At 36.4% G+C, this 21,567-nt stretch overlaps 1 protein-coding gene across 1 annotated transcript in view; it reads right to left on the reverse strand.

The window, feature by feature from the left end:
- Positions 1-21,567, reverse strand: part of ITPR2 (inositol 1,4,5-trisphosphate receptor type 2) — a 432,120-nt gene that overhangs the window by 265,016 nt on the left and 145,537 nt on the right. The window contains exon 22 of the mRNA XM_019737570.3: positions 2,733-2,926. Coding sequence (XP_019593129.2) covers positions 2,733-2,926 — 194 coding nt within the window. The remainder of the gene's footprint in view (positions 1-2,732; positions 2,927-21,567) is intronic.

The following is a 21,567-nucleotide window of genomic DNA, read 5'->3' on the forward strand; positions in this document are numbered from 1 at the left end:
ACAGTATGTACTATAGATTTCTGAGTCCAGAAGGGAAACAATAGAGAAGTAGTTTCACCCCGGGTTACCTCCCCCACCCACAGTGTGCCTAGGCGAGGCCCTGAGATAACCTTTTGCCCCAGCAAAATTATCAGTACCCCCTACACTCTCACAAGTCTCATTTAGACAGTAAACAGTGGTCACGCAAGCTTTAGAAAACTTGGTATTTTGTGCTACCATCTAACCTTCTCTCTCACTATGTCACTCTTGTATCACACTCCTCCCTCTTTTCCTCCTCCTGCCCCCTTTCTCTCATTCTCTCTCACACTTCTCTGTCCAACAGCACATGACGGAATGCTTGCAGTGTCTCTCTTGCCTCCTCACATTTGTTCAGTGTCCACATTGTATCTTGAATATTCTTCTCCTCCACACAATACTAACCAGCTTTTGAGATACCTCCAAGGTCTAGTTTAAATCCCCTTTTTAATGAAGCTTTCTTTGGTTCCCCAGTCCAATTCCATTTTTTCTCCTTTCTGCTCACCCAGCATCTGATTGACACCTACAGGTCCAAAGTTGAATCTCAATCTCTCCCCTCTTTATGCTCTTTATGAGAAGTAACATGCTCCATGTCAGCTATGTTCAGTTAAGTTCTACAAACATTTTTAAGCCAGGTACTGAGGAAGGTACCAAGGGCACAAAAAAGGTTCCAAGGATATAAGACCTACCTTTGAAGAGCATATAATCGAGAGGGAAAAACAGATACCAAAGAGACTCTTATTTGCATGTAATGAGCACTGCAACACATACCGTTAGAACTAATTCTAGCTAATAAGGGGATTTTCAAAGCACAAGACAGATCATGGGAAAAGAGGCCTGAGAAAGGACCAGTAGATTTGGTAGTTTTGAGAAGGGTGGGAGCAGAAGCTACACTACAAATGCTTAAAAAATAAGGGTTATTTTTAAAACCCATGTAAAGAACAAATTAATAAAACATGAATTAATGAAACACATTAATTTTAGTTAAAGTTTAGTACTCATAGAATTGTATTTTATAAATATAACCAAAATAAAAATTTTCACCCTCTAAAATATTTAATTATGAAAAAAAAAAAAAAATCAATGGATGGTGGAAATAAAGGGGGAAAGAGAAGAATGAAAACAAAGGCAGGGAAAGAGTATCGCGAGAGGGCCAGATATAGGTAGAGGGAGAGAATGAGGGAGAAATAAAAAAAGGGAAAAAACAAGATAGGCAAAGTGATGGGGAAAAGAGAGGAAGTCTCTGAGTGAGGAGGAAAAACCAGCAGAGAGCAGGGAACTTGCATGAGAAACGTGGCTACAATGACATTCTTGAAGAGATGTTCTAAGAAGAGCAGCACCCAGGCACACAGACAGCGAATCAGATCAGACACCGAGACACATAAAACAGAGTGGGAACAGAGGTTAAACAAGAAATGCACGGAGCCCAAAGAAGGCAGCAAAAATGAGTCAGCCCTAAGCTCCCCTGCCATAGCCTCTCCATCTCATCAGTTTTTAGCTGTTAGAGATTATTTGTTAAATGCTGCGTCTTCTGTAACTGTGGACTAAAATGACACCACATAGTTTAGAGGTCGTCCCATGAGCAGGATGATGTAAAGCGGTGGGCTCGTTAGGTCCACAGGCTGGGGGATCACCACCTTTCTCAGTTTAAGAATAGGAAGACTATGGGATTTTCAGGGTCATGAAAAATGTTGGGAGGCCTGCCAATATTTCTCAGGACTCAGCCTTTGGAATTCCTGGAGGAACTGTAAAACCTTTATGATTATAAATCTAATTATTTTACATACAAATGTACAGGCCCTTCCTGGACTGCTAACCCACTTCTGGTAGCTCAGTCTACTTTAAATTATGATGAAAGACAGTAACCTGTATCCAGAATCTTAATACAGCCTTGGAAACTCCAGGCTCCATTTTCCAAGTCTGGAATAAATGCTGTATATATAATTTAAGTATCAAAAAACGACTTTTCAATTTTTTTTAAATGCTAAGAATTCATAGTACAGTGATGGAAAATTTATTCACTATACCAGTGGACATGAAATAATAATTTACCTCCTTTAAATTCATACAGCTACATATTAGACTAGGTTAATTTATACATATTATATATATGTATAAATTATATATATATACATATATGTGTGTGTATATATGTATATATGTATATATGTATATGTATATATATAATATTCCTAACCTCTTGGAAACAAAAATATAAAGAGAGATAGTCACTTGTATAAAATACTAAAATTAATTAAAACCAAGTATTAACATTTTTGTTAATAATAAAAATTTGAGTTTCTTGCTACAAAGATAAATCTAAATACATGGAATCGTATGTCCACTTGAATTAAAAATAGAAAAAGGGTTGGAACTCAATCATTAACTTTGCCAGTTCTGAAATCTTTCTTCAATGAAGGTCAAAGTAAACAAGAAAAATACATGTAAAAGAGGTCTTGTCAACCTCAAAGCACTCCACAATTGTTATATCTCATCATGAGCATATTTAGTGGGCATGAACAAATGTAAGTAATATATTATAATAAATAGTATCAGTGTGAGATTTCTTACCAGACTTAGCATTAACTTAAAAGAAATAAAATTAGGTCAATAGCACTTCAGAATATTTACACGGCGATTTGGAGCAAAAAGTTTAAGAAGTTAAACCAATAAATACGATTCGGCGTTTGTCACTTAGCTTTCGCGATGCCACGTACCTGTAAGATTTCAATAATCTTCAGCTTGGTGTCCATCACGGTCACGTCCTCAGGCTCGACAGGGTTCCCTTGCTTGATGGGGTGGATGCTGGGCTGAACGTCAGGCACACTCATGGGGAAGATGGAGCCTCTACTGAGCACCATCTGGGTCATCATCTCTCCCACCCCATGGATGGTTCTCATGACATTGTTTCCTGGCAAGAGAAACATCCTTAAGTCAACACAGGCAACACTTGGAGAAACAACTGTAATATCCAGGTGGTCACCAGCAGACTGAACATGTGACAGGGAAAGTATGAAGGATAGAAAAGGGGCATCATCAGCACTGCTCTGGCTCTTTCCTGGCAGATGAAGTTACGATACTGCAGATATCTAGAGGATGTATTATAGAATTGTACCTGTGAAACCTGCAGAATTTTACTAACCAATGTCACCCCAAATACATTTAATAAATACATAAATAATAATTTAAAAGAAGATATTGCAGACACTTTTCAAAATGATAAATTTTAAAACTGAAAGTTTACTTTTCTCAGAAAATGCTTTGAGATGATGCACCAAGAGTGAACTGTTGAAAACTCAAAGGACTTCCAAATCAGGTCCTTCTAGAACATGGTTAAGTCCTCCCAACTATCACACTAGCAGTCTCTACAATAATGTGGAAGAAAGGTCATTAACGTCTATGATCAAGTGAGTTGTGAGGATACAAAGATTACGTGAAACCATTTAAATGGTGATGAGTGTCCTAATCCCACCCTTGAACCAAGGACTTTTTAGCTTTGTTTTCATACTGTTTATAAAAAGATCTTATGGAGGAAGATTGTTCCAACTTCATTTTAAGAAAAAGAAAGTCTCATCTGGGTAAGAAGCATGTATTAGCCAATATACTTCACATTCCTTCATTCAATTTGAATAGAAAATCATCACTCAAAATCCAAAAACAGGCACTTATGTTTGAGGTAATTACAGAAACAAATTAGTGACAAACATAATCATTTTCAATGAGGGATCACGCCCCTTCTGCATCTTCTTCTGAATTTGGCTTCTCATTCATTTGTCCTCCAATAAAACTGCATATGCAATCATTCCTTACACTCACCACAAGTAACTATGGGAAAGAATCCTCCTGACACTGCTACAATTTGCATTCTCTAGCCCAACTATTGTTTCTCACATCTAAATTCCTACAAGCAACAGGGATTCCAAACAACAATTGTCTATGTTCCTTTCAGAACAGTGGTCTTTGCTTCATGGGTGTTCATGGAGCTTTGCCTCAAGCAAAGGCCTGAGAATCTGGCCAAGAATTTTCCTTTCCCTAAGTGTTTCGGGGTGAAACCAAGATAAAGGGAAATGGAAATAAGATGCGATGGGATAAAACTTTCAGCTATAAGTGAAGAATATACACTGTGGGAATACCTACAGGATCGAAAGGCAAACAAATAAAGACAAGGAAAATCTTCAAAAGATGACTCAAAAGAATCTTGATGGTCAGACCACAGTTACAATCGAGCCACTGGTAACCACCATTATTTGGACATTGTGAAAGGTAAAATACCCTTTAAAATTCATTATCTTATCCATACAGAAAATTAGTATATATAAGAGAGTGGTGCTCAAATAGCACATTTTTGAGTAGGCAATGAAATAACATTTTTTTCTAGACTGGCATCTTTCAGGCAGAAATTAACTTGGTTTTTCATTCTGAGAGTCTGAGACTTTTTATTACAGTGCTGCTTGCATAAGCCAAGAAAAGGGGAGCAGGGCTCGGGACAAGAAAATAAATATCTGGAAGGTAAATCTCCAAGTTAGGGTAAGGTTGAGACAAAGGATTTTAAACAGCCCCATTTTTATCAGATAACCTTGAGGCAGAATGCTTTCTTGTCTGTGGTTCTCAAACAAACATAAAAATTGAGTATTTCTCAATACCCCCCACTGATTGCTACATTGACTGCCGGGATGCACATCTGGTTGGTGGTAACGGTCTGGGGTCGTCAATGTTCAACCAATGCATTTATCAGAGTCTTCATTCGAGCATGTATATGTGTTCACTTCCAAGAGATGCTTTCTCATCACGAACAGAGAACAGGCCCCTAGGTTATTCTTACCCCTGATTCACACAGAAATCCTTGGCACCCACAGTGTCTGCATCTTATTTAGATTTGCATGGAAAATAATCATTAAATCCAAATGATTATTACACAGAAAGTTAGCCCAGACAATTCCTTCCCTCAAATATAGATCCTGTCACCAAAAAATTAAAACCTAGAGGCCAGAGCCATATAATAATATGTAACACATGTTGTCAATGAAATGGGAGGGTTCATTCCAGTTGTACCACATCCTTAGATGCCTGTGGAACGTGGTTGCCACAAAACTCTCCTAACATCTCCATGTATGGCCAACTCAGAGGTCTCAAGTTAAAAGATGCTATATTTTCTGGAGTTGCGTGGTGGTGGTGAGAAGGACTTAAATTGTGAACTATTACAGCTTGAAAAACATAAGTCAAACGCCACATAAATCAAAGACATGCAAAGACTCTGATGTCCAATTTTCCACAGAAACATTTCTAGTTCTAGACAGTTAAGTCAGAGGTGATCAGTCCTCAACATTGCAAAAGAAGAAACCTTACCACTTCTCAACCATAATTAGTTAACTACTAAAAAGTTTCTAGTGAGAAGGCTACCATATTATAATATAAATCTTCAGGACACATTAAACCCTAGAAATTCAGCTTTTCTATGTCTTTTATATTAACCCAGAATCCCGAATTTAGATTATCTATATATTGAGAGAGTTGGAAAAAATTGGGAGTCATCTTTGTTAAGTAAAATAAGAAGGAACAAAAGCAGATGGAATTTTCAGGTTTTTACATTATAGGATTATACAGATATTTTAACTAATCCAAACCCCCTCATGAGAAAATCCCAAAAGTAAAACAGGTATAGTAAATGCATACTAGGAATGGTGACTGGGGATGGATTGAGAATACATTGCTTTGTCTTTTTGATGATTCCACTGAGCCACGTTTCCATTACCAATTTCAGAGACGCGGGAAGCAATAAGGAATTCACGTAACATTAAAGCTGTACTAACCATAATATAATTTTTCTCTGTTCAAAAGTCATTTTATTGTTGGTGATCACTATTGGATCCAACAATCATTAACAGTTATATGGATTTATAGAAGATGTAAGAGATTTAACAGAACCCTACTTGATTTAAATTTATTAATACCTTAAGCCCATTGATGTCTTGTTTTATTTGAAATCATCTTTATCTGTTATCTCTTTCTATTACAAATACTTTTCTCCTATGAGCACATATGAATAAAAATGATAATTTGAATTTTCCAGTTGCTTACATTTCATATAAACAGACCACCATCTGAGCATTTATAAGAGATAATAGACATATCTGTTTAGAAGAATTCTGTTAATAATTGCTCACAGCAATGTACTTGTTCTGTGACTACTAAAGTCAGCTCAATGTTTTACAGTAATAGAAGCCAAAAAATGAATACTCCAAAAACCATTCTTATTTCCCTGAAACATATTTTTAAAGATGGATTTGAATAAATGCATCTGCTGTTATAATAATTCATGTGAAACAGAATGACGTTAAACCATAAAGATATGATTCTAGAAGTCTTCCTACTTCCTATCCTTGCTCAGCAGCTCCTTATAAACCTCTACATGCTGGGAAACGCCTACACTCCAGAACTAGAGCAGTTTTCAATTCCGGACATTCTCTAGAGCAGTGCTTCCTCCCAGTGGTTAAGGGTCAGGGTTATAAAAGGACGTTTCTGTATGCAAAGAAAACAAAATCATCAGCACAAGATAAAGGCCTTACTTAAGCTAAGCCGTGTAATATGTAACATGGTATCCACCTGAATTAAATGGAAGATCAAGATTTAACCCTAAGAAGACAATAGATAAGCATCACTCCTAGTTCAAAGTTAGATCACAGGATTTTAGCAAGCGAGATATCTAGTCCACATCAGGATTTTACTCCATGGGCTGGACCTGGAGGGAACTTGCTATTCCTTTGCCTGGAGTTCTCTTACCCAGATGGTCACCTGGCTTGCTCTCTCAATCCTTTCTGATTTCTGGTGCACTGTCATCTCCTCAGACTTTTTATGGCCACCCTCCCTAAAGGATTGCAATCGCTCTGCATCCATGCACCTGCTTTACATTTCAGTCATAGCATTATCATCATCACATATCACATTTTATATTTGTTTATGTAGCCTCCCCCACAAAAAGAACATAAGCTCCATGAAGAAAGCTACCTGGTTTAGTGCTCTATCTCCAACACCTGCAATATTGCCTGACACACTGTAGCCATTCAATAAATGTTAGATTAAGGCACACATAAAAAAGACTGGAGTAGCAAATGAATTGTTAAAAATGAGAATGACTTCTTTATAAGCCTTATATAAAAAATTGGATATCATTACATTAAAGGTACTCTGTTTTTCCTCAAGATGAGTTTTTGCTTGCTTTCCTTTATACTTTCCTAAAATTTTCTAAATTTATTCAAAAAATATATAATCTCATGTTACTTTAAAACTTATTCATTAAAAAGAAAAAATTAATAAAACAGATAACAATTGAGATAAGGGAAATCATGGAATCTGCCTTTATCAAGGGCATATCCCATCCCATATACTTTGCTAGATCATATATACCGTTAACCACAGGGCAGAGGGTTGGGGGAACCCACCCCACTTTACACAGCCAGAAAGTGACAGAGCCTCAGATTCAGGTCAACAGATGCCAATGTGCATCTTCCTCAAACCGTGTTTCTTTCCTAAGAGACCATCACCTTACACGTTTCCAAAGATTTTATACTAGAACTCAGAAAGCCTACCAAATGCAGGAAGAAAGTATTCTAATTAAAACTATATACTGACAATATGGAATTACATTAATCATATAACACATCTGCACACATTATTCTCTAGTGACCATATCCAACCAGTTATTATTATATAATGGGCCACACATACTCATGACATTTTGTTTTTATTACACCATTTAATTTTAAGGACAGTCCTTGTTCAGAAACTATTAAGTAGCCAGAGATCGTCGGGCTCTGTACTAGAAACATTGGGGGTGGAAGGACATAAGACAAATAGAAGAATTTACAATATGACTAAGAAAAAGAAAACATAAAATATTCCCCAAAAAGAAATTAAGAAAATACAAAGCAGATGAGACAATAATAGCATAGCACAGGCAGCATATAAAATTGCTTAGGAAATTGTGTTTTTTAATTGGGAAAATTATCTTAGGAGAAGGAGAGTGAAGAGCAGCTTCACTGAAGAGGTACAGTTTTGACCTGGAATTTGAATAGACTAAAGGTTTTAGATTAGAGCGATCTTTCTCAAAGTACTGCATCATCCAATGTTCAGAATCTTAATCCTAATAAAATATGTTCCAATTATTTGTGAGAATAAAATTATATAGTATGTACAAAAAAGTCATTAAGAATAAAAACTACCATAGAACTAATAAGGTATCATTTCGAAATGAAAAGTGGAGAACATGTGTGTACTCTCACTATATTCTCACTACACCTCTGAAAAACAACCCTTTTCAATTTCAGTATGTTCTATTACAGGGTCACCACCTTCCGAATGAACATGTGGTTCCCTCACATAATCAGAGCTCATAAGCTCTTACACTATGGCATGAATAACACAACATTGCCTCTAAAAGGAAGAGTCCTTCAGAGGAGTGGTTTATAAAGAGCAGACAGTGGACAAAGTAGATAATATGACACTTAATTTTCTTCATTCTAAGTAAACACTCATTGAATACATTGTGTGGATAACCCATTTAAAGATTCCAACTTCCCAAGAGCTTGGAAACAGAACAAAGCAAAATCTATTGAAAACATGTTACTAAAATATAGTAACGTTATTATCCATCTTTTTCTGAATATCAAGTAGACTGCTTAGAAGAAAATTATTTCCCATCCTACACCCTAAAGAAGTGTTATTCAAAGGATGAATTGAAAAAGCAATTCACACAAAACAGTGGTTGAGTTCTACATCTTATTTTGGATTTCATCACTGTCAAATACTGACAGTCATTGCAACATTCCAAACCTCAAGATTTTAACTTGCAAAACTGATCTTTAGTTGTTAACAGTTACTAATCCAAGCAATAAATGAATTTGCATAGTAAATGAATTTTATAATTGAGACATAATTTAAATACAATGAAATGCACAGATCTTTAATGAAAAGTTTCAGCAGTTTTGACAAGGAAAGGCATTTACCCATATAAACCACATGTCATCCAGATATCGAGCATTTCCATTATCCCAGAAAGTGTGTTTCTGTCCTTTCCTAGTTAATCCCCTTTACATTACAAAATCTTTAGAAGTACGTATGCTCAATAATGCACAGTTTCATAGATATGATTTGAGTTCAATGATTATAGCCAAAGACTACTAGGAAATCAATCATTATAAAGTACAGAAGGGCCTCTAGTTCCTTGCTGCTCTGTTGTTGCCTCAACCAGATAAATATTTTTGTCAGTGACAGGTGAAGTAGCATATTTCTCAAATGCAGATAGAACAGGAAACAAGGAAGGATGACTACTACAGTGATTGATCCATCAAATCCCAAAAGTACATCAATAGGTTGAAAACTAATGGGTTAAATACAACAAGGTAAAATCAAAATATAAAATGCCCTGCACTTAGGTTTAAATAAAACCAACTAAGTATATGGTGGGAGAATATGATGTAACAGAGGACAAATTAGAACTTAGTTGTGTTCAAGTTCAGTAGGAATCAATACTACATTGTCATTACCAAAAATACTCATTTTCATCTAGGCTGCATTACAAAAGTAAAGCATTTGGATTGAGTGAGAAAATAACCATCTGTGCCTCTGTGCTGGTCAAATCAGTGATCAATGATATTTGCATCATAAGAGGATCTGTTAAAGGAACTGCAGATGACTACACAGAGTCGAGACACTCAGCTAACGAGCTCGCCATTTTCACACATTGAAAGAACTAAGTGAGGAAGTCATGTTAGATGTCAGTGTGGCTCCAGGGAACAAAAGTAAGGCTGCTTGTTGGAAGTCAGAGGGAGGTATATTTCAGGTAACCTAACAAAAGAGAACTAATAATTGGAGCTGTTAAAAATAAAAAAGACTTTTTGCAGCAATAAAACCTTGGTGATTCAGGTGTTTGCATATATTTAAATTTATTGACTAGATAACCATTTGTAATGGGTGCTATATGAAGATCTGAAGTTCATATAGTGGGTAGATGATTTCTACAATCCTTTTATACGCTAACCTTCTATAAACCTATGTTGGGATTCCAACAGTGTACCTTATTGGAGGTCACTGGTCGGCTCTCTTGACCAGAAGCTGAGAGAACTGGGGAACCTGTCCCAGTGTATTAACACCTTGAGGCATCAGAGTCTGAGGCTCAAAAAATATTTATAATTAGAGGAAACAACTGGAGTAGAGAGAAGGTGAGGACAACATGGTCCTCTTTAGTCATTCTCACTTTTTGCGAGGTCATCCCTAGGGATTGATTTTGTCTTATTAACTCAATTTGGTAATATCAGTAGCTCTTCCTGAATGCCAGGAATCATTCCTAGCACTCCTAGGTAACTCCAGAGGTTTCAGAGTCAATTTCTAGCTTAAAGAATAAGAATAAATTCTACACTAAACTTCACCCTCTGTGTGGCTGATACCTTCAGGAAAAACCAAAACCCAAAATACTACGTGACGATGCTGTTGTTTCTGACACATCCCACAGAAACCCAGACAAACCTAGAATTAGAATCTTCTGCCTCTACTGAGACAAATTACAAAGCATGACAAAAATAATTTTATATACTATAAAACTGCATGTGAGTACCCTCTGAATTACAAGGAAATTATAGTCTCTTTGTGACTTAGTACAATATGTAAATTACGTATGCATCACATCCATAAGTCCTTCTGAAATGTAACCTACAAAGTTAAAAAGAGAATATCTGAATCATGTTACTCGGTTAAGATGATGCATCCGAGATCACTGAAAGGTATAATATTAATCACTAAGTTTGTTAAAATAAAATTGCAGGAACAAAATAACAGGAAGTATTTTAATATGAACTGGCATTTGTCACATTATCTCCAAATCACTGAAAGTTTGGAAAGCCAAACTAAGGGGTTCATACACAAATAAAGAAAAATAATCATATATGTGGAAAGTCAGTGACTAGAAAATATTTGAATTATTCAAGTACATACATATTTATGTAAAACATGTAACTTATATACATTCTTAAAATGTATTTTACTCATTAGATACTTTTGAAAGCCAAGTATGTATATATATATAATAGTATATTAGGCATGGTTATATTAGACAAGTTAGCTATAGAACCAGAAATAAAATCTGTCTTCATAGTTTTTCTCCCCATTTTGCTTCCCTTAGTCAATAAATTTAAATTTTTATTATGGAATTATCAAGGTTGTAATTCTAAGAGTCATGGAGCCTTTTGCAAATCTACTAGGCAAAACAGACATAAACGTAATCACAAAATTAACAAAAGAAATACACAAATATATATTTGGATTGTTAGAGTCTCTAAATATTTTGGTCCTTCAAATGCATGCGTAACTATGTCCTTTAAATGCATGCGTAACTATATAAGGCATATATTCGTACTAATGATAAGTGAGTTATAGAAATCTGTATAAAATACAGAAGTAGCGTGCAGAAAGGTGTCTAGGATAAAATCGTTCAGCATTACTGGGGAAACAGCAGATAGAGCTGGAGACATCTAACTCAAATTATGAAGACCCCTGGGCACCAACTTAAGGAACTGGGTTATTTATTTCTAGAGATGGTAAGAGCCAGTAAAAGAGGTAGAGTATGTGATTTGGAAGGATCATATTGGACTGTGGAAAAATAGCCAAAAACAGATCAGGGGGACCAGTCAGAAATTGTACTGCAGGAATGAAGAGTAACATTCAGCTTCAAGAGATAGTCCCGTGGTAAAACTTTTAAGACTTGCCATTGAAATGAAACTGTTTCTGAGATGAGCCAGACAACCACTCCTCAAAGGGTGATTCTCGCTTTAAATTTTTATTTTATTTTACCTGACCTATAAAATGATTTCAAGTTAAATCAAAAGTCTTTAGTAAGTACATGATTACTGTTTTATACGAAACTTTCTTGGGAAACTTGGAAAAACTAGAAAACAGTCCCTGCAGAAAGAAAGTCATCTGTATAGAAAGCAGCATGATAATAGCAGAAAGAACATCAACTGTAGGTCTGTAGGATTTTTTTTTAAAGAAGGGAAGAAAAAGAAAAATGAAAAATCTGAATTCGGAATTTGGCTCAGCAAGCTACAAGCTGTATGGTTCAGCAAAGTATTTAACCTCTCTAAGAGCCTATTTCCTGGGCAAAATAGTGACCATAACACCTAACTTGCTGGAATGTGGTAAGGCTTATAGATAAAAATGTGCAAAAGATCTAGAAGTGTGGTAGGTGTTGAATATAAATCATAGATACCCATATATAGTAATGCTTTGCCAAATGGTTGGCCTGGCACATGGTACAAACTCAGTAGAAAGTAGACATACTACATAGTTATTCTCTACCTATTTTTATATATGCATTTGATTTTAAAAAGGAACATGAGCTAGTATACAGCATGTGTTTCAGACCCTCTTGATCGGCGTATACTCGTATATAGAGAAAATTAAGCCCAGAAAGGGAGATGGGAGAAAGTCCTTTTAGGTACCACTGATAACTAAGAGAAAACCTGACAGTTACACAGGCACTTTTTCTAAAACTTATAAAAGTTTAAGAAGAAAAAAAAAGTGTAAAAGATATTATACATTAAGACAGAAAGGACAGAGATACAGTCAGCGTAGCACAAAGCTGGTGGGAGAACCAGATTCAGGTCAGAATGTCACAACTTCCTTAACATCTGAAGAAGAGGATTCCAGAAAAGCCTTGCTGCGTAAAGCGGGTTTCTGATGACAGTGACTCTGGGCCATTTGGAAGTAGGTAGATTTTAGAATTTTTTTTTTTTTCATATAGAGAACTTTGTTATGATTTTAAATGTATTCAAGTCATTTTTTTTTTCTCCCTATCCTCTATTTTCTGTGAGATCTTAACCTTGACCTACAGTTTTTTCAGTCATGGTATTTTTCTGGAAGGGACTTGTGATGGGTACTGTGATGGCCCTGCCCAGATTCCCTTTCAGGAATGAAGGACTATTGCTTCAGTTGCTGCAAGTGCTACTTGGAGGACAGCCCTCAAATGTCAGCCCTCGATGGGGACTGATGAGTCTGAACAGAGCTGCCTTAAGCAAGGCCACACAGCCATCCCCGGGCAGCCCACGGGGGGCATAGTGACAAAGCTCCCTCACTCCAATGGGAGACAACTCTGGAAGGACATCCCCACTTGAGATTTCCCGGAGGTTTCCACAAAGACTGCTTCACAGCCCAGCTTCTCCATTTGCCCAATCCTGCTTCTTTCACTTCCATTCCACTAGTGTTGATCCTAGGAGCTCTCCCTAGTAAACCTCCTTCATACTAATCTCCATCTCAGTGTCTGCTTCCTGGAGAATACAACCTACAGGAAGTAATTCTAAAGCTGCTGGGAGATTGTTGTCACCGTTGTTATTTAAAAATCAGTGGAAGGACCTCAGGCATTATGAGAACATGCTCCCCTGATAGAATACACCAGTCCCCTCTTATCCACAATGTTGCTTGCCATAGTTTCAGTTACTCACAGTCAACTGAGGTCGACGTGGTCCAAAAATATTAAGTGGAAAATTCCAGAAATAAACAATTCATAAGTTTTAAATTGCAAATTAGTTTAAGTAACATGATGAAATTTCTTGCCATCCCTCTCCATCCCTCAGCGTCTCTCCATATCTCTCCCAAGCTGAGAATCATCCCTTTTTCCAGGATCTCCATGCTGCAGCCATCTTGGTTTTCAGACCAACTGTTGCAGTACTGCAGGGCATGTGCTCAAGTAACTCTTATTTAACTTTACAATGGCGCCAGGGTGCAAGAGTAATGACGCTGGCAATTCAGATATGCCAAAGAGAAGCTGTAAAGTGCTTCCTTTACATGAAAAGGTACGTATATATAGGAAAAAACATAGCATATACAGGGTCTGATACTATCCATGGTTTTAGATCATCCATTGGGGATCTTGGAACATATCCCCAATGAATAAGTGGGGACTACTGTACACACATAGAAGGGAGAAAAGAAAACCTATCACTGTGGATAGGATTGCACACATGAACCTGCCTTTTCTTTGAGTCTAAAGCTTCCTTTACTGAAAGTACATGATTTGAACAGAAAGAAGGTATAAGGAACAGGGAACAGCATTTGGGAAGTAGGCAGGTGTGAGGGCATCGCTGAAAGCAGAGATGAGGGAGAACAGGTAGAAGAAGAAGGCCACCTAAAGGAGAACCCTGAGAGCTAGAATGCTGTTGGGAAAAACTAAGTCCAGAAATCAATAAAAGGGATTTTCAAATGATAAATGTTAATTGTGGTATCTTTCCCCTGCAAGTAAACCTTGCTAACACTTCTGAGCACTGCAAATTCTACTGCACACTTAAATACTTTATAGGGACCTGAGAAAAGCTCAGTCAGATGAAAAATTAAAACGAGATGAAGGAACACTTCAGAGAGTCCTTAAATTTAAGCTACCTTGTACCTCCTTGCCCTTTGTTTACGGTCAGTGTATTAAACTTTGTTTCTACTCTACTCATCACCCTTCTCCACATATACCTCCCCAGGGTCTCACCTGGCACCTGGGAAGCCCTTTCTTGCTTGCTTACTTGTTGCCTGCTTTTTTTTATGACACACTTGATATTTTAAGTGAACTAAGGCTTTTGGTTTCAAGGCATTCTAGCTGGTGTCTTTACAAAGAGCAATCACAGCTATTAATCAGCAGATATGCTTCATGGGTATTCGTTAAAAGAAATGCGTTTGCAGTGCACATTAAAAAGAACGCCAGTCAGTTGAATGAATGAGCATTTATATATTCATCTTCCAAGAATCACAGTTTTTAAACTGAAAGCGACTGTAAAGATCATACTAGACTCACCTCCTTATTTTATAAGGGAAGAAACTATTTTCTGGAAGATTTTTTTGCCTACAAATATTTTCCTCCTTTCCCACCCATATAACAATATTAAAAAATGTTTCTGCCCCTCCTCCTATCTCGATTTCCTTTCTCCTTTTTAATAGCAATTATGCTGCCAGAAAAAACATTTCAAGGTGGATCATGTGAAGTCCCTGCCAGGGCACATAAATAAATCAATAAATGCCTGTTAAGTTGAAGAAGCAGCTGGTTCTTTGCCAATAGATGGATGCTTTTACTCTTCCCCACATCTCCTGGGGCACAGGGCACTATTGGACATACATATACCCACCGTCCTCACCTCTTTCCTACTCTGGGTGGGGCCCACAGGGCTGTAGGTCACCCAGTGCAGCTCGAATCCTTTAAGGGCAAGAGGATAATTTCAGGCTGTCATGATTACCTGTACCTTCTGGTCTAAGAGCAAAGCACTTCAGCTCCAAACCTGAAACCTCAAAGGAAAGGAAATCCTAAAAGTACATGGAATTCTCCATTGATTCTTTTTCTCAGTGATTTCCCATTTTCAATATTATAACATATATGCCAACAAAAGAGATTCGCTGGTGACCTCTTCATTTCAGGGTTTGATTGTGGAAACTCTCATAATTTGGAGTTGTGAAAAAGCAAAATGCTAGAAGATAAAAAGAAACGGTCCAGTTCTTGTTTGATCTTTTTGTAGTTTTCTGATATACTGCCTTTTCACACACCATGAGTTCAAGGGTGAGGAGAAAATTGTGAAAAGAAATCATAGCAGTGGCCTAAAAACCCTAACTAGGCTAAATGTTACTCAGTGGTTAAGACTCCATTGTTCCATGTTCGTGGGTCAAATTTGAATCCCAGTTCCATTCAAAAAAACAAACAGATAAGTGGAAAGATATTGACAGGATAACTAAGCAACAAATTAGGGCCAAAGTAGATCCATTTCTAGATTGTGTCAAAGTCTGTACTGTGTTCAAACGAAGACGATACTCTCACCAGTCAGAGTTAACATGTTATGTTGCTCCTCAGAAGGACGTGTAAGATTCACATTTGTCCCCAACTATTTAAATGACTCACTCGTAGAACAAAACACATATACCCACCCTGCTGTAAAAAGTGATCCTAATCAGTAGCAATATCAATCCTTGGCCTGTGGATCCTTCAGCAAGCATCAAGAGAAAAAAAATGTATAATTTTGTAAATGGAATACACTTTCAAAAACCTATTAAAAACACCCAGTGTACCAGCCAGTGTATACATTTGCTTTTAACTTCTATACTTGGCAAAGAAGAGCACTGCTTGACATAATTCTTCAACCCAAATGATCAATTACACTGAATGGTGCCTGTGCATTTTAAAACACTGAGAGCAAATGATAGGTATTAGGCAAAGCAAATTAACTCAACAACATAGCCTGCTGAGAGTGAATACATTTTTTTGAAAACAGCATTTCTTTTTTTTTTTTAAGCAAGGCATAGCCCATGAAAGGCACTGCATTGGTAGTTCTGAAGATGAGACTCTCCTATTTCACGGCAGTCACGGCCAGGGCAGTGCCACTCCTTGTGTCTCCGCATGAGCACACCTGGTTAATTTGCTAAACGGACCACCTCTAGGGCACAAAAATAAAAAGTTGCTTCTGAGCCTACCAATTTCTGCTGAGCGTGCCAACTAAAAGCAAACGTGATGGTGAGCAGTAACAGCCTGGGAGTTAGACTCAGACCTCCAACCAGCTCTACAATGAGGACAATTCACAGTGACACCAAGGTGGGAAGCACTGTACCCAAAGACCCACAAAAGAAAAAAATTCTGTAACTGCCACCTTCCAAGCCAGCCATCCCCATCGCCTTAAACACTAATCACTGACATCTAAACCTACAGGATTTCCCAGAAAAACAAACGAAGGCTGCTCATGTACACCCTATTTAAGATAGGCACCACTGAGGTCAGCACAAACGGACCTCCGGGAACTGGAAGTCTTTTCCTTCTAGACACACCTCTTCTTCTGTTCCCCTGGGTCTGGCCTGCCAAACACATTTCTCTGAAAGTCCAATCCTAACTGTGCTGGAGCAAACTTCGTAAGTGGTAAGTGGATCAGAAGGTTCTACTGCACAAAGATTGCCCAACACAGTATGAGAAAACTGTTTTCACTGCTTGCAGGAACTGGTTTGTCTAGCAACAATGCTTATAAAATGTGCATTCTTTTTGTGTGTGTGTTTTAAATGTGCTTTGCCAATGACTTCCAATTGAAAATAAAGTTTCATTAAAATAGAAAAATATAATCCAGATCATTTGAATATAAAACAGTCACGTTGACAATACACTGGGTGTTGTAATGTGATGACATTGCTGTGAGTTCCACAAGTTGTCCTTTAAAGGAACAGTTCTTTCTGTAATCTGGGATTTCCTCTCTGGCATCAATCTCCGTCTTACCTTGTACCACAGGAATTTTTCCCAGGCCGCCTGACAATCCTGTCTCTGCATTGGGAGATTCCAGAAATGTGTTCTCTCTTGCTTCTTTCGTTAAGAATTTATCATCTAATATAAATTTCATTAGGAATTTATAGTCTAGAGAACTCAGCTATGATGACACACCTCCTAAGCTGTACGATAATGCCTTCAGTCAGTGTCACCTTACATATAATAAATCATTTTCCGACTCAGCTAATTATTTATTAACTTTTCTGTTTTGGAATACTTTCAAATTTATGGGAAGAGTTGCAAGAGTAGTACAAAGAATTCCTATAATACCTTCTTATTTATTATATTCAGTTTTATTAGATTCACAAATTCTGCCACATTTGCATGCTCCCTCTCTCGCCTACATATATATAATACCTTTGCTGTAATATTTAATTCCAGACATTATGACCTTTAACCCTTAATTCTTCAGCATGTATTTGCTAAAACAAGTACATTCTTTTACATAACCATAGTACTATTAAAATTCAGGAAATCTAACTGATACAATACTACAACCTAATATACCATCCATACTCATATTTCACCAATTGTGCCAATAATGTTTCTGTAGATAATATTTTCCTGATCCAAAATCACGTATTATATTTAGTTGTCGTTTTGTTAATTTCATTTTAATATGAAAGTTTCTCAGCCTTTTTTTATTTTTTACGACACTGACTTTTTTTTAAAGTTGAAGCCAATTTTTCTATTAAATATCATCCAATTTGTCCTTCTCTGATAATTCCTAGATTAGTTGGAGATTATGAATTTTTGTTAGGACTGTGAAATAAGTGATGTTGTATGCATCACATCTAGAGGCACAGTACGTTGCTTTGTGTCAATTTTTTTTATTTTATTTTAAACTCTATTAACTTAAATAATTATATTAGACTGATCCCCTATGTAATTCTTAACTTTAAAATTTTTCAACCAAAATTCTAACCTCAATAACAATTTTCTAAAATACTAGCTCATTGAACTAATCAAGTGCTGCAAAGGATAGAAACACTAATTTCTTACACTTTAATTCTTAGTAATGCTATTAACTTACTAACAGATCTTAGGCAAGTTAATTAATCTTCCTGAATATGCTTTTCTATATTGGTACTTTAAAAGTAAACTTTTTACTAAACAATCTGAAATCCATGCATAAATTTATTATATTTGCATTACTGGCAACTTTATGAGCAAATTATGTGTCCCTGTGAGGTACCTTCTTTTCTATTTTTTATAGTGTAAACAAAGCCACATATTCACTTTTTCAAATGCACCTCAAGGCAACATTGACAAAAATGTAGTACCTTATTTTTTTGTCTTACAAGTATAGCTATGCTCCAAAGAAATCTAAATTGGAATGTTTTACTACAAAAGCAATGCCCTTCCAAATGTATGTGAGTTAATAATATTAAATAAGCATTTAATGTAAGTGAAAGCAAAAATGATGCCTTGAAAAGGACTTTTAGGGTTAAGAGGAATGAAGAAAGCTCACAACAACTTCTCTCAGATGTATCATCTACAGTATAATTATAACTGTTATCAAATCATGCCTAAACAACAAACTATATTTTCTCACAGTTTACATCATGTACTCAATCTTAGAATGTGTAAACGAAATAATTTACCCTCTGATTTGCAGAGAAGTGATCTTAAAAAATATGGTCCTTAAATTCAAATTAGTTTCAATACACCAAGAACTAGAATAACATGTCTCTTGTGTATTTATTACTGTATAGGAGGATAAGCACATTCTTTTAGATTCCAAAAATGTAGCCAAAATCCACAAACCCCTTTCCACAACTGAGGAAAATGCATTTCCCCAAATGAAGAGACACTGCTCTACATGCCAGTCTCAAAAGGAAGAAACCTCTGAATTTAGGTTCATGCAGAACATATATAGGTATTCCTATCAACAGAAGAAGTTTTTTAGAGAATTATAATTAGCTAATAAAAATTATCATAAATCATTTTTAATACTGGACTAAAATTACGGTGTTTCATAGTTTAATAATGGATTAAAATAGCATATGCCATGGTTAAGCACAAGTCATACTACATGGGAGGCAAACCATGCACAACCACTTAGCGCACAGAGTACTCAATGAACAATAGCTATCTAGGAAGGATATTTGCATAAGCCAACAAACAATTTAAATTTTCTAGCGTTACTTTTCTTTTGGCTTCCAAGACATCACCTCCTCCTGATGTTCCTCTTTCCTCACAGCCACTCTGTTCCAGTCTCTTGCTGGCTCCTCCTCTATCTCATGGCCCAACGTTGGAGTGTCCCAAGAGTCAATCATTAGACCGCATTCCTTCTCAATCAACAATCGCTCCTTAGGTGATCTTCTTCAGTCTGGTATCATGAATGTCTCTTTTGTGCACTGATTCTCGTTATTTATATTTCCTACCCTGACATTACCCTACGTTTCATGCATATATCCAACTGTCGCACATATTATAACATCTCCACGTTGATGCCTAATAGTCATTTAAAATCTAACATGCCCAAACAGAAATCCTGATTTTCTCTCTAACCCCACTCATCCACTAGTCTTTCCCACATCAATAAATAGTACCATTCACCAAACTGCTAATCAAAATTTAGGAATAATCTTTAATTCTCCTCTTTCTTTTCCATTTCACATCTAATTTCTATCAATTAAGATTGCAAAATTCCAAATTTATCCACTTCCTGTCACCTCTATCACTACTATCCTAGTTTAACACCATTGTCCAATTTTCCAACAGCCTCCTAACTATGATCTTCCCAACACTATGCCCACATAGTATCAGAGAACTTGTTCAATCCATTCTAGCTAAAAATAATTGCAGTGCCCCTCCCTTACTCCATCACTGCCCATATTCTCCTACTTTATTTTTCTTCATAGCATATATTATCTGATGTTATAGGGTATGCTCATTTGTTTATTATCTGATCATCTCTCCCAATGGGGTGCAGGGTAAGGGTCTGCCTATTTATCTATTGATTGTCTGTCCTCCCTGTGGCTAAGGACTTTATCTTGTTCATTGTTTATTCCCAGTGACTAGAAAAGTGTCTGACATGCAATATTTAATAAATTTCTTATTGAATAAATTAATTAATGGTTCTCAGATAGCAAACAATTAAGATATCCAGAGGTGAATGGTGATGAATGGAAAAAACATGAGAATTATAAAATATTTTAAAAAGAGTAAAAAATGTGTCTTAGAGGGCAGATGTGGATAGGACAGTGGAGAATACATACAAAATATTAGCAGATTTTCAGAGGATGAAAATATTTTCTTTAGGGAACAACTCTGAAAGCAGATTCTAAGACTGAGACCAAGTCAAGATCAATTTCTAACTTTTCAAAAATGGTTTAGTTTAAAATAAACTGGAGATTGTAAAAGCGTCATAGCAGGAAATATCTTTCCTTTCCTTTTTCTCCATTGCTTTCATAGTGCCCTCCCTCCCCCTCACCATTCTCTCGGAATATATACTATATGTAATAGTTTTATTCTGCTATGTCTTGGAGATTACCATTCTGGACAATTTCACCATGCAGAATTCAGGTTATCTTTTTATTTACAGAATGCTTTCTTGGATTGAAATTTTAAATATCAGATCTGTTCCAGCATTTTGGTTTTTTCCTTCAAGGACTCCAATTATTCACATGATGGCTCTTCTTTGCCTTTCTTCCATTTCAACCACTTTCTCTCTGGCCTTTTTTACTTGTTTCTTTATAAGACTGATATTCTCCTCATTGTTTGCCTGCTTTTCTTCAATAGTTCTTATTAAACTTCTGTTCAAATCTATTCTCCCTTTGATACCCAGTAATTTAGTCTGTATTTCTAAAAAAATAAATAAAGTCTATCATTTTATTCTATTTCTTTTCTGAGTTCCATCAACTTTAATTTCATTTCTTCCTTTTTTTTCTAATCTTAGTTTTTGAATTTGTGATTCAAGGTATTTTTCATATCCCAATGTTTGTTTGAAGACATTTAATTCAGTTTCGAGTGTCATGTTACAATTTTCTTCTGTTTCCTGGATGCTTTTCAAAGAGGAATTTCCATCAACTGAAATGTTGTGATTCTCCATTCTATTTTGATCTTATAGTCACTTTATATCAATGACGAATGATTATGTGGAGTCACTTCTTGGACAAGGTTGACAATATGAGCTGGTTTGCATGATCTTTAATTCAAGAGCACCCTCTCCTGTCTGAGTTGTGAAGTGCGGTTTTTTTTAGTTTGGCTTGCGGTGGGGGGCACCAGAGAAGTTA

The sequence above is a fragment of the Rhinolophus sinicus genome, chromosome 1, assembly GCF_057876585.1.
Source record: "Rhinolophus sinicus isolate RSI-liver-muscle chromosome 1, RSI-T2T, whole genome shotgun sequence".
Lineage (NCBI taxonomy): Eukaryota > Metazoa > Chordata > Mammalia > Chiroptera > Rhinolophidae > Rhinolophus > Rhinolophus sinicus.